The 14326-nt window shown below is 40.6% G+C and overlaps 1 protein-coding gene across 1 annotated transcript in view; it reads left to right on the top strand.

Annotated features, from left to right (window-relative positions):
- The window catches only part of nfasca (neurofascin homolog (chicken) a), a 121622-nt gene that overhangs the window by 69447 nt on the left and 37849 nt on the right, over positions 1-14326 (top strand). The window contains exons 3-9 of the mRNA XM_026344668.1: positions 351-528; positions 5048-5065; positions 6355-6460; positions 9546-9742; positions 9949-10071; positions 11415-11585; positions 11878-11925. Of these exons, the coding sequence (XP_026200453.1) occupies positions 435-528; positions 5048-5065; positions 6355-6460; positions 9546-9742; positions 9949-10071; positions 11415-11585; positions 11878-11925 (757 nt within the window). The 5' untranslated portion in view covers positions 351-434. The remainder of the gene's footprint in view (positions 1-350; positions 529-5047; positions 5066-6354; positions 6461-9545; positions 9743-9948; positions 10072-11414; positions 11586-11877; positions 11926-14326) is intronic.

The following is a 14326-nucleotide window of genomic DNA, read 5'->3' as shown; positions in this document are numbered from 1 at the left end:
ATCGCACTCTAACAGGTCTGATGGAATAATTCCAATAATCTAATGTTCAATCACAATTCCTGAAAGGCTTGGTTTTCCTGTGCAGCACTCTGTGACAGGAGCCTGATTCTGCTTCAAGAATCAGATCCACAGTGCTTCTCCTCGGCTTTGTTACTAGGCTGCTCTCTCTAGGGAGCCTCACAGGGGCTCAGCTGCGAATGTAGGCCAGAGTTGCACTCTCGCTTGTGCCAGAACACATACTTTATATACACAGCTACACACTCAACCTCATACGCAGGCAGGTTATACTGTACATATAATCTGTTCTCCAGTATGCTGCTTTCATCTTCTCTATGTGTTTGTACTCACAGGTCCTTGGTGTGGTTGCTAGGAGAACCATCAAGCCAATCAGGAGAGGAGGTGAGAGACAGGGCCGTCCAAGCAGAGGGGGAGAGATGTTGGGGCAGGGCAGGCATGCGGGCCTGGCTCTCATGTTATTTCTGCTGCTAGTGTCCCGTGAAGCAGCACCCATCGAAGTCCCACAAGACCGTAAGTCAATCGGCAGTCAGATGTAACTGACAGCATTAACATGAAAGTAGGATTGCTGCAGCTATGTAGAAAACAGCAAAATAGGAGAAATGCTCATTGTAGCCTGGTTATAACATACTGTATATGTGTGGTACCATTGTGCAAAAGCTTTCCCATTTTTACCAACTGTTTAAACTCTGTACTTCTGATTCAAGCTGACACAGAATAAAAAATCTTCAACAATTTTGCCTCATCAAATTAAAAGTTGCTGCTTCTACCCTTTTAGTAAAGGGCAGATCGTTTTAGAGTCCAGCGTAAGGGAGACAGGGTTTGTAAGTCCATTACATAAATTGTGTTGTGAGCTTACAGTGAATATACAGACAGGGACCATGATGGAAAGTGAGGTGTATGACACACAAATCCGAATAGGAGACGTTGCTGGTGGAGGGTTCAGTATTATACTGTGTACTGTAGTGATGTTGATTTCTGAAAATGGTCTATGGCATTGGTCCTGACCTTTACTTTGATAAGGTGCTGAAAGTGCAGTCATTCTGTGACACCATGTATAAATAAAGAGAATTCACAGCACATTTTGCAAAATGCCCTTTACTGTATGTGCTCACTTACACTGCACCGACAGTCTACACGTAGGAGTGTTTTCTTTTAATTTATCTGATTATACATTTGGGAATCTAAGTGCTCTGGCACTGCCCATGTTCCAAATATTCAGAATATACAGAATATTGACAACATTGTCATTTTAGGGCAGGATGTATGACATGGATGTGGAGGATTGTTTTACTGCAGTACCCACAGTGCCTATAATAAGTATTCACCCTTTGGATGTTTCATTTTTTTATTGCCATTATAAATCAATCATGGTCAATTAATTTGGTGACTTTAACTAAATAAATTCTGAAAAATACCTCATTAATGTTAATTAAACAGGTTTCTACAAAGTAATGTCAATTAATTAAAAATATGTAAGGTGAAATCAGTGTTTGCATTAATATTCACACCCTTTAAAATGACTGACCTAATCCAACAGATGCTAGACTCACTACAGTTAGTGAAATAGGGATCACCTGAGTGCAGTGAATGTGTCTGCCTAGTGATTACAGTATAAAGTCACTTGTGTCTTGAAGGTCCACTCACTGGTTCTTCAGTATTCCTGGCTACCATTACACCATGAAGACAAAAGAACACTCCCAACAACTCAGAACAGGTCATAGAAAAGCATAAGTCAGGGGATGGATACAAAAAAAAAATCTCCAAGGCACTGAATATCCCCCAGAGTTCAGTGAAATCCATCATCAAGAAATGAAAGGAATATGTATCTAAATATAGATATATATCTAAATCTGCCTAGAACAGACCGTCCACACAAACTGAGTGACCGTGCAAGGAGACTAGTGAAACAGGCGACTAGCACACTGATGACAACTCTGAGGGAGTTACAAGATCCAGCAAGTGAGGTAGGAGAGACTGTACATACGACTGTTGGGTTCTTCACCAGTCAAAGCTTTATAGGAGAGTGGCAAGGAGAAAGCCACTGTTGAATCCATCCCGACTATGAAACACGGTTGTGGCAGCATCATGCTCTGGGGATGCTTCTTGGCAGCCAGCCCTGGAAGTCTTGCTAAGGTAGAGGGTAAGATGAATGCAGCAAAATATAAGATCAAGCCTGGAGGACAATCTTATTCAGACAGCAACACAACTTTGGCTTGGAAGAAGATTTGCTTTCCTAAGACAATGACCTGAAGCATACAGTACAAACTACACAGAAATGGTTTAGCGACAACAAGGTGAATGTTCTGGCTGAGTCAAAGCCCAAGCCTCAATCCAATAGAGAATGTGTGGATGGAAAAGGGCTGTTCACACCCGATCCCAATGCAAGCTGACAGAGCTTAAGCAGTTTTGCAAATAAGAATGGGATAACTCCAGCCAAAGGTGCATCAACTAAATACTCACATGAAGGGCATGAATATTAATGCAAACACTGATTTCACCTTATATATTTTTATTTGTTTGACATGCCACCAGGGAAGAAACAATCTATTAATTGGAATAATGTGGTCATTCAGTATATTCAGGTAGTCAGCTGACCTCATTCTTTGGGCTTGATGGGTGCATCACTTCACCCTCCTCTGGTGGCTTTTTTTTTTTTTTTTGGATGGTCAGTGTATGTTGCTGAAGTTGCAATAGTCACACATTAACATCTGATTACCATGAGAATAGACAGCTTCATATCTCTAAGTAATAGTGAGTAACTTGGTAGGTTCTCACTGATTCCAACATGCATATATTAGTGTAATACATGCATGTGTTCTTCCAGCACACACATAATTGTCTTTATGGAGCTCTAGTTGTGAGGATACTTGACACAACACTTTTTCTATCGCCTTCTACCCCTTCTCATGTGCTTATTCTAGTCTTTACCCTTTAACTAAGTTTTAACCCTTAAACAGCTGTCCCTGTTTTAACCCTTAAACATTCTAAGAACTCAGGTATTAAACTACAATACAAACACACATATATATTTCTATTCCTGTCCATTGTGTCCGATATAAAGCTGGACTGGATTCTGTTGTTAAATGGATTCCCGAGGGAACTGGGAACAAAAGCACAAAAGAGATAGGCAGAAGTCATGCCTCTTCTTTCTTTTTTTCCTTCCTCCAGAACACACACTCCTTTTTCACTGGTAATACACAAACATACATACACACACACACACCTTTTCAAGCAAAGATGAATGTTCCTCAATTGTACAAAAATGAAAACTGATTTGATCCCCAAGGACACCTGTCTTATATGTTCTACACACACACACACACACACACACACACACACACACACACACACACACACACACACACACACACACACACACACACACACACACACACAATACTAAGCTGCTCTTTCTTCTTCCCCCACCCCCATGGTGCCTTCTCTCTCTCTGGTTTTTATAAGCTTCACCCTTCAACCATGGACTTAAGATGCTCTATTGATCTGAAACACACACACACACATTTGCGCACACACACACAGTGGCAACAGAGACTATATGGATAATACTCTGCACTGTGATCCCTCCTTAATGTATTCACTACACTGTGATAAACTGAGAGTCAGGGCTTTTTTTGACAGAGCTTAATTATAATGGACTCAGAAAATTAGTCCATATGTCATTGTGGCCATACAGTTATTATGACCAGCAATAACATGGTATAGTTAGGAAAGCCAAAGTGATAATCATGTGAACAAAGGGGAAATTAGCAGATATAGTTATAGAGCGAGGAAGTCTGGAGGACCTTCTTACAGGAGACTAACCGTTTCTCCACTCTAGCAAGGTCTTTTTTACGAACACACTCACAAGCAGACCCAAATGCAAGACACACCATGAGGACAAGTTGCAATTCATTCCAGGAATTTATTAAAACAAAAGACACTGGCACAATTACCACAGTGCAAAAGGGAAAGGAATCAAAAAATGAAGAAATGAAAACAAAATCGCAGCGGAGCCGGAGAAAGGAAACAAATTGCTAAAAACCAAAATGCAAAAAACAAAAAAACACTGCACAAGCCAGGATCTAACAATTTAACTACAAACCAAAGGAAACCTGAACACATTAACTAGAATTCTTACAGGGAAGATGCTCAAACACTGACTGACAAAACAAGACGAACCAAAGCTAGAGGTTGGAGTACAAGAGAATGAAAGAAAGGATGAACGGGAGCTAACAATGAAAACACACTAGCATAGAACATAAGGAAGACACCAGGTATAAAAATCAACAAAGGAAAAATGTTCCGGGTACAGCGCCCCAGCTTGTCAGGTGGTAGAACCGTGACTTTTTACTAAACAATACCAAGTTGTCTTAGTTCCTAAACTTAACTAAATGGCAATGGTTGGTTCCCATAAGGAGGCTTTTTCAACAGACACCATAGGAGCGGTATTTCTATAAGAGAGGTAAGAGAGGTTAGAGACAAATGACCTACAGTATATGGTTGTTTAGGTTGGAAGGCTTGTTGGAGTTCAGTTGCACATTTAGAGTTCATCTATGCCTTATCACATGTAAGATTTTGTATTACACTCACACAGTGATGTATAATCCAAACCATAACTTGTTCTTCTTCTGTTCCTCACTGCTCATCCTTCCTGCTGATGTGGGAACTCCTCACAGGTGAGTCCTCAGTCATAATTTTTGTCTTTCATTCTGTAGATCACAACTTTCTCTTTTATTTATTTAGTGACTAATATAGATATTTTACTACATAAAGTCTATTCAATTCTGTAAGCTACAGCAGTGGTTCCCAACTGGTCCAGCTTCAGAATGAGAGAGGCGCTACTGAAAATATCATCTAGGAATGAAGTACCCTTCATAGTTACTCATGACTCATTCAAGATGTTGGGAACCACTGAGCAGTAACATGATAACATGATGAATGTGTTTTTGTTCCTAATATGATTAACTGTCACGTTACAATTTGTCAATTCATCTCCCTGTCTCTCTACGGCTTTACGTTGGTCTAACAGCAAAGATCCTGCAAGACTGTAAGTGTTTCTTTTTAACATGTCACTGCTCATTTTCTGACCCATTCATTCCTTTTGTAGTTGATAGGTCATAGCTTTAATGCTGTAGTAGTACATTTACATTTGTTCTGTGACCATTGGTTGTTAGAAAAGTAATTAAACTGAGTGTGAATTTTGAATGGATGTGCATGCATTCAGAACTCAGAATGCATATGTTGAAAAAATGGTAAAGTGATATGTTGGGGAGTCCTTTCCACTTACAGTATGTCTCCTAGGAGGCTTTTTATCACAACAAAGCATACTGTAAAATGTGCTTCTAGTTGCCATAGCAATGTGCACAAAGTGTATAATTCACGGCTGAGATTAGCCGGGAGAGCTGATAACGGAGTGATGAAGGGAAATTCTCGTCTCTTTGCTCTCTGTCAGACAGGAATTCCTTCTCCCAGTCCAGCCACGGGGTTTTACAGCACTGAGCTTCTACTTTCTTTCTTTTATCTAACAGGCGACAATCCCTCTCCACTGCCTGTTAGCTTTGTGATGTGTGTAGAGGGAACGTGTGAGTGACAGTGAGTGTGTGTGTTGTGTAAAATTCAAAGGCCTGCGGGACTCAGTGAGCTACAAATGCAAACAGGCCAGAGAAGTGTGCATGTGGTATGTCTGTGGTGTTGAGGGGGTTTGACTTAAGTCACCCATTAAATATGTACAGTAGACTGAACACAGCTGGGGATGTAGAAGCTATGATCTACAATATTTCCCTCTTTCATGATGATGTAAAGAAGCTTTAGACTGATATATGACGATGATCGTGACCTTTCATTTGACCTTTAGAACAAATGACAAAACAGTGCTAGAACATGAGTTAGCCACTCCGTCACACTGGATTACATATTCCTTTACTACCATCAACACACACACACACACACACACACACACAGGCACACACCCACACCCACACACCATGCTAATCTACTAGATTTTTGATTTATCAAATCTACTACCTTACCCTAACCCTAAACATGACATTAACATAGTTAAGACACAAAAACTGTACAGATAGAACTCAAGGCTCCTCAGTATATGTGACTTGTAAACAAATATTATATTGAACATTTATCCGTGACTGAGACAATAACTGAGGCTGAAATGTTTCAGTAATACTCTTAGCTAACAGCAGGAGGGTATTGTATGTGTACAGCATATTTGAAAAAATTGGAAACAGAAATTAATACATTTGTATTTGGTTTAATCTGTGTGTGTGTGTGTTGTCTGAATATTCATCTGACCTTTTTGTCTTCCCCATCCTCCTGCAGTGAAGCAGCCCCCCACTATAATCAAGCAGTCAGTGAAGGACTACATTGTCGACCCCAGAGATAACATCATCATAGAGTGTGAGGCCAAGGGCAACCCAGTGCCAACGTAAGCAGTCCACACACACATACACACAAAGAGAATGCCTGTCTGTCTCCTGCTCCATACTTTGAGTTGTATGGAATAGATCCAGTTGCAGAGACAAAGGCAGCTAATACATTTCATTTTACCTAAAAATTAACAGTTTATTTCACATTTTACAATTTTACTTTACATTTATCAAGGCTGCACAAACTGAGCATATTTCATATTAAACATTAAGTGTATTTTTCATCTAAAGGACCATATAAATCCAGCTAAAACAGTTGACAGTGTATTCTGTGGATTATCCAGTGTGAAGTGGATTAGTAGAATTAAAACCAAAACTAGACTAGATAACAACATCTTTAGCAAGAAAGTCATTTCAGAGATATCTAGAGTTTTAAACGTTAATATGGTTAAAATGCCAAATTACTAGATGCTACACTTTCCATGATACAGTTCAAAAGCATCTTTTTTCTCTACCTCTATCTAGGAAATGCACACTGTTCAAACTACAGGCCATTCATTTGTAACACAGACTTTCTGTTGTAGATGTGTCAAGAAACCTTGAAAACAGAGACAAAAATGGTTGTCACTGTTTCTGCAGGCTGATATTCTGAGTTCTGAGTTTACTGACCTTTGTGTATAACATTGGTGGTGTGCACTTGCAAGACACCACTTAATGGGAAAGTTTGAAAAATAGTGACAACGCAAAGTGACATTAACTTGGCGGCTGTGCCTCAGGAGGTAGAGCAGTTGTATACCAATCATGAGATGGGTGGTTCGATTCCTGATTCCTTCTGTCACACACACATGTCAAAGTGTCCTTGGGCAAGATACTGAACCCCAAGCTGCCCCCAGTGTGTCAGGTCAGCTGCATGGCAACTCTGCCATTGGTGTGTGAGTATGTGTGTATTTGTGTGTGTGAATGGGTGAATGAGAAGCAGTGTAAAAGTGCTTTAAGTACCAGTTAGGTAGAAAAGCGCTATATAGGTGTAGACCATTTACATGACAGACTGGCTGCACCAATCAGTGGCAGCTGGAGAGTAATCAGGGAAATGCAGCACAGTTGAGGACAAAGCAGTTTTTTCTGTCCTCTGCCTTCCCATCTCTCTGTGTCAGTGAGAGTTATGAGGAGTGACAGTGCCACTCAGATGTGCTCTCCTGCCACTCTACCCCCATCTGTCTCTCTCTCTCAGATACACAATAACCCATTTTCACTTTAGCTGACCCTTGCTTTTTCAGTGACACCCCACCCCACCCCTACCTTCCTCTTCATATGAATGATGTATTGCCCTAAAGTTCCTTCCCTGTCCCTCTAACAACTCTGTGAACTCAGTGTAACAAATGACTGGCTGCCATCTACAGTCTCAGCCTGACAAGTGGTCTGCTGTGCATTTTCCTGTAGCCTCTCTCTATGCTCCCCCCCATGCTGTCTATTTCTGATGCTGTCTATGTCTATCTTGTCACCTCTCATTGTCAAAAACACAAACACCACACTATTACACTTTTAAAAATGGACCCATGAATAGACTTTTTGATTATTTGTCTTTACAATTACTTTCTTCTCACTTTCTCCTATCTCCTGTTCCTCCCACACACAAGTAGTCGTACACATGGACACACCTTAACACAGTTAGAACAAGCTCCGATATACAGTACACAGAACCACACCTTATATACATACACTTTATCTGCATTAAAATATATGCACAGACACACACACACACTGACTCTGCAGTGGTTACATCACTGGGTGGTGACCCACTCAGGACAGTGGGGCATTGTTTATTTGGAGGCAGATTGGCTTTACATAAGATACACACACACATGCACATTCACCCAGATTCTTGTCTACTCACCCCCTCACACACTTATACAACCTCACAATAAGGCACTCACAGCCACTCTCCCATGCACACAAACTTGCTCTCCCCTTCCCAGGACAGGCATTGTGCTCCGATAATGCACTCAGTTGGCTATTCATGCTCATGAAACATTGAGCAAAAAGGATCGTTCACTTATTCACTCCACAATCAGCCTCTCACTACATAACAAACACAGCATCTCTGGTCTCCAGTGCTTACAGTGGCCCTGTGTTCAGACATGGTGCTGTGCGGTGCCTTAACTGCACAGCTCAACTGTGTCTCGCCTAAAAATGACAGGAAGTATCTTCTTAAAATCCGGACTAAAAATAAACTAGAAATAGAGGTGGGTTACATAAACATATTCAGTGTTCTTCACTAATCAGGGAGCCACCATGTGGTACAGGATTAAGCTACAGTATTATTACATGCACATGGAGAGCATGTGTTAGATTTCTGTGCTGATGAGTAATATAAGATGGCAACCACATGACAAGCATGGACTTTTGCATTTTTCCAGTTGCTCAAACAATTAGAAGTACAGAGTAACATGGTGATAGCACAGTGGGCAAGTCCTCATGCCATGCTTTTTGTCTCCTTATTGTCTTATTTCAAACACATTTCTCATATTTCTTCAACAAAATCACAAATAACTAGCAAATGAATCCAGATTTCCTACAGAGGAAATATTACCTGTGCAGCTCACACAGGTGATATGTCGACCAGGATAATGTTTTATTTACTTATGTATTCTAGTAATGTCTGCTGTGCATTTAAGTTGCCTTCAATTAAACGTCCTACAGGCATTTCAAATTGAAATGTGGACTGGGATGGATATAACTGTACAGGAATTGTTGCATGTCGTTGGCAGTTAAAGTAACAGTGATGACGAAAATGGTGAAATGGAAGTGACAGGAGGTAATAAGTGAATGAGAACTCTTCTTCTGGAGGCAGAAACTGAGCAGTAAAGAGGTGATTACCGTTCTGTGACTGTATTGGTTCTTCACTGATGATAGGGTAATAATAATTGGTCATCAAACATGACCACGCCACAGTAGAATAGATTTCAACTGAGCAATATTTAATTCTGGATTTAATTTTGTAAGTTCTGAACCTTACCACATAAAAAGAATTGAGATGATTTTAGTTTAATTGTTGAATTGGAGCTACACTAGATAAATGAATTCAAACAAAATTGAATTAATTGTTGTAATACTAACTCTTTGGCTCTTGGCTTTGTGGCTCAGGTTCTCATGGCGAAGGAACGGGAAGTTTTTTAACATCGGGAAAGATCCCAGGGTGACGATGCGAAAGCGCTCGGGAACCCTGGAGATTGGTTTTCGTAGCGGAGGACGACCCGAGGATTACGAAGGAGAGTACCAGTGTTTTGCCACCAATGACTTTGGAGTAGCTCTATCCAACAAGATCCTGCTTCGGGTCTCTAGTAAGAAAACAGACAGTCATATGCACACATTACTACACAGCATTTATACAGACTTTTAAATGTCACTGGAGGACACAAAGAAGTCGCTTCAGTGTTCCTGTCAGCCTTCTCTCAACTGTGTGTAAAATTTTCGCCATATATCATTTTTCTCATCTCTTTCTCTCATACTGCCTTTTTTTCTTCTTGCCCCACTCTCCATTCTCCAGAGGCTCCTCTGTGGCCTAAGGAGGTGCTGGAGCCAGTGGTGGTGACTGAAGGCTCTCCACTGGTTCTACCCTGCAATCCCCCACCAGGCCTGCCTCCTCCAATCACCTTCTGGATGAACAGTGGTGAGCAGCAATTACACACAAATACAATATATACACACAATTACACTGGGTTTATTTCTCCCTCTTGGTGGAGTCACTGTGTCCTGCTACTGTGCTATTGGCCAGGACATTGATTTGAGCAGTATTTCTTTTAAATTATTTAAACATTTACCATGGGGACTGACAACATCATTCTTTGGGATGATATATGTACCATCTTAATTAATTTCACATCCCTAAAAGAAAACAATATAGGTGTAGAGAAGTGCTTTGTATGTGTTTTATTTGTAACTGTTTTCATTGCACTTTGTCTCCAGCTACCTCAAAGTAAAGCTTTTTCTATGGTGCTTTATCTCTTGTGCTTTTTTCAATTCTCTCTCTTTTCAATTTTAAGGAGACATTTTAGTCTTAAGCCACCCTGTCATCAGTTTGTCCATCGCTGAAGTGCCTTGATAACACAGAATTGGTGAATTAGTGTGTGTATCCCTTTGCCCTGAGCTTGCAGGGCAGACTGCATGCCCCTGTGGTAGCCATGGAGAGTCACTGCAAAAGAGACCTCTTGTCACTGTATGGGACATCAGTCAAAAGCTTATATGAATCAAACGATTATGTATGCTCGGTTCAACCACAGTGCATCATATCACCTTGTCTCATAGCCCAGACACTGTAACACACCAACACATGATTAGCCATGCTGTCTGATTGGTCCTGAGGCACTGTCTTGGCAACCATGTGGCTCACGTCAGTCTGTGAGTTCGAGTGTGAATAACAGTTTGTCTGGACGTCTGTGTGGGTGTGCTGCAAGTTAACGTTTGCCTCTAGCAACTGTAGGATGACACATTAGCAGGTTAACAGACCTAACTTGATTAGACATGAGTTGTATGTGATGATATACACATCAAGGCAGGAACTCTTCTAGCTGCTGGCTTTTGTGATTTATATTCTAGTATGACCTCATCTCATTTATAGTCCAAACAACATCCATGATTAACAAAAAGAAATTCACATTGTGACATGTCAGATGACAGAACAGTTTTCCACTTCACCTCAGTCCACCTTAAATGAGAGGCTGCTGTATTTCTGGATATGTAAACTATGATCAAGTCTTAACTATAGTTCATTCATTCATGTGTCTCCCATGTTGCACTCATCCAATGTGAAAATTCCTCACATTTAAGGTTTCAAAGAGTAAAGCCATGTGTTTCAGTCAGTACTTAACGTTTACTGGTACCATGTGACCACTAGCAATTACACATGCTTTTGCATGAGATTTGCATTAGCTTCTGTGCAAATCATTTAGACTAATGTGGCTATATTTCCTCTCTTTTTCCCCTTTTTCATTTCTGCCTGTGCTCCTCCTGCAGCTATGAGCCCAATCCCTCAGGATAAGAGAGTGTCCATGGGTTTGAATGGAGACCTGTACTTCTCCAATGTTCTGGCCCAAGACGCTCACACAGACTACAGCTGCAATGCTCGCTTCCTCTTCACACACACTATCCAGCAGAAGAACCCCTTCACTCTCAAAGTGCAGACCAGTGAGTAGACAACAAAAATGCATACATACTAAACCTAAAAGTCATTAATGCAACAGAACCCACTGCAGTGACAGTGTGCAAACATTTTTCGTATTAGAATACAACATTAGTCCATCTAGACATGATGACATGACAGGACACAGAAAGGCTATGACATCTATAATGATATTTTCTCAGGTTGCTGCAGCAAAGAGAGGATGTGAAATATTAGACTCTCTTGACACAATGTCAGCTTGGTTCATGTATCTTCATCAGGTTCTTTGTATTTGTGTGTGTTTGCCTGTGTTTTCAGCGGAGCCATATAATGATACATCTTACAATGCCACTGACCCCTATGGTGGTGAGTCACTTCCTGTCTGGACTATAACATTTCCTGTCCACCTCTCTAGTCACGTCCCACAGTAACATGGCTAGCACACTAACCTGGTGGCACAGTGAAGCTCAAGCCATCCACTGACATCAGACTGATGTTACACACAAATCAACCTCCTAAACGGGACAGAAATGACATGTATCTAATTTGTTTTCTGGAGTTTGCAGCGTGAAAGCTGTAAACTGGCTTGTAGGGACACCATTTTTTTGCTGTCCTGTAAAATATTTATATAGCTTCATTAACCATTATTTTTATTATTAAGAATATGAATAATATGAATAACAAGCACAACAGACTTCATACTACTTTTAATCAAGCGTAGAGTTAGTCAGCCAAACAGTACACAAGGAATCTGTCAAATGAAATCATACCTAACATATGAGAACAAGATGACCAACTGGACCAGATGAGATTCCCCTTAAAACAAATCACAATGTATCTCTAATATATACTCACATAGGAGAATTAAATATTTATGTCCTCTAGTCTATAATCAGTTCCACCTTTCTTCAGTATTAAATGATTGCACATAATGAATAAACATACTGTAATTAACACACAAATAACCCTTAATTCAAGCAAATTGCAAATAGAGAGAATTACATCTGTGTATTCATTGTGTTGTGCACCTATTGAATGAGGCCATAACTGGAGGGGATAGATTAGCCAAAGTAGTAGCATATGTGTGTGTGAGGTTGAGTGGGGGTTACAGTAAAGCCCAAGGGTAGATGGTATATGTCCCTGAGGGAGAAGATGTTCCCTGTGACAGGCCGGCGGCTCTAAAGCCCAGTGGGACTGAAGGCATCAATGAGGCTCCGGCACAGATGAGGATTAGATCATATGATGAATATTCAGTCTAGGTCCATACTGCTATCATTAGTAGTCATATATGTATGAAAATAGGGTTTGCCACCTTCTAGTGCTGCTCTCACATATCTGAGTGTGGGAGAGTTGACAAGACCAGAGCAGCTGTTCAAATGTTCAGACACAGCAGCTCAAACGCACAGTTAAGTGAGCTGCTTTACCACTAATTGTGAACACACACTGAAGCTAAATCTGCAACTCTGTCTTTTTTTGTGGGTGGAAGGGGATCTAAGGCTTAAAGGCATCATCAGGAGGCTGTTTGCCATGTTTCCATGGTGCTCACTGCATTGCTGTCCTGTAGCTAGCCACTATAATGACTGTGTACACAAGCTCTTTGCTACCATTAACCCTTGTTGCAGACTTTTGTATGTTTCTTCCCCTTGTCATTGTTATGTCACTAACAATAACAGGTCCTCTTCACCCACTCCTGTGTGTTTGCCAGTCACTGGAGGAGCTAACTGCTAACAGATGCTTTAATCCCATACAAATCTGCATCACAAAGGAGTTCAATACTAATTTAATCTCACGCACTTCTCACTTCTGACTGGATTTTATGTCCACAGCATTAACAGCATTTGTCTAAGGTTGAAGCAGAAATGAAAATATGCACTCTACATCTTAGTAATCATCAAAGATTGTTATTAGTATTTGAATTATTAATTATAAGTCAATTGCTGTTTAAAATACTAAACACAAGTGTGTTGGCAGGAGCCTGTTTGGAGCCTAAGTAGAATGTCAGCCTGCACCCATTTAATATGAATGTAGAAATCTTATTACTAAAGCAAGGACAATGCTTTATATATATTTTATTTTAACTTTGGATATGTTCTCTGTTGCTTAAATGACAAAAGAGCAGAAACACAGGATTAAACCATGTTATTGTAAGACCTGATGTGGAAGAGAAAAAGGCAAAATTATCTCCCTCAATGTCAACAGTAACCTTATCACATTTGAAGTTCAAAGACTGGTCTAATTGAAGCCATATTCAATCATTGTAGGCAGTTGAATGGTCAGGAGCGATCAGTGGTATATAGACACTAAAAACTGTTGAAGGAAGACAAATAAAAGCAGTGGAAAGTGTAAATAATGTGATGCCAGCCATTGTTGAAGTTGAGACATCAATTGAAACAAACTTGAATGATAAGGCTTCTGAAGACACTGGCCTTTTATAGTAAGTTCAAACTAAGAACAGGTTTGTGTGTCTAGTGACACAAGTCAGACATGTTCCCAGTGCACGTTGGACTCTGATAAGGCTGCTCTTTGTCACTGGTTGTGGTTATTATGTTCATAGACAGAATTTCTAGGCGCAGCAGGGGGCCGGAGGGAGTGCGGTTTGGGGACCACGGGATTTTATCCCTGCGTTTTTGCAGATGATGTTTTCCTGTTGGCTTCATCAAACAAGAAACCAAACTTTCAGTATGCACTGGGGCGGTTTGCAGCTGAGTGTGAAGTGGCTGCGATGAGAATCAGCACCTCCAAGTCCAAGACCATGGTTCTTAACTGG

Source organism: Anabas testudineus, chromosome 5 (assembly GCF_900324465.2).
Source record: "Anabas testudineus chromosome 5, fAnaTes1.2, whole genome shotgun sequence".
Taxonomy (NCBI): domain Eukaryota; kingdom Metazoa; phylum Chordata; class Actinopteri; order Anabantiformes; family Anabantidae; genus Anabas; species Anabas testudineus.
Note: the sequence above shows the minus strand (reverse complement) of the source record. Positions and strands in the feature narration are given on the sequence as shown.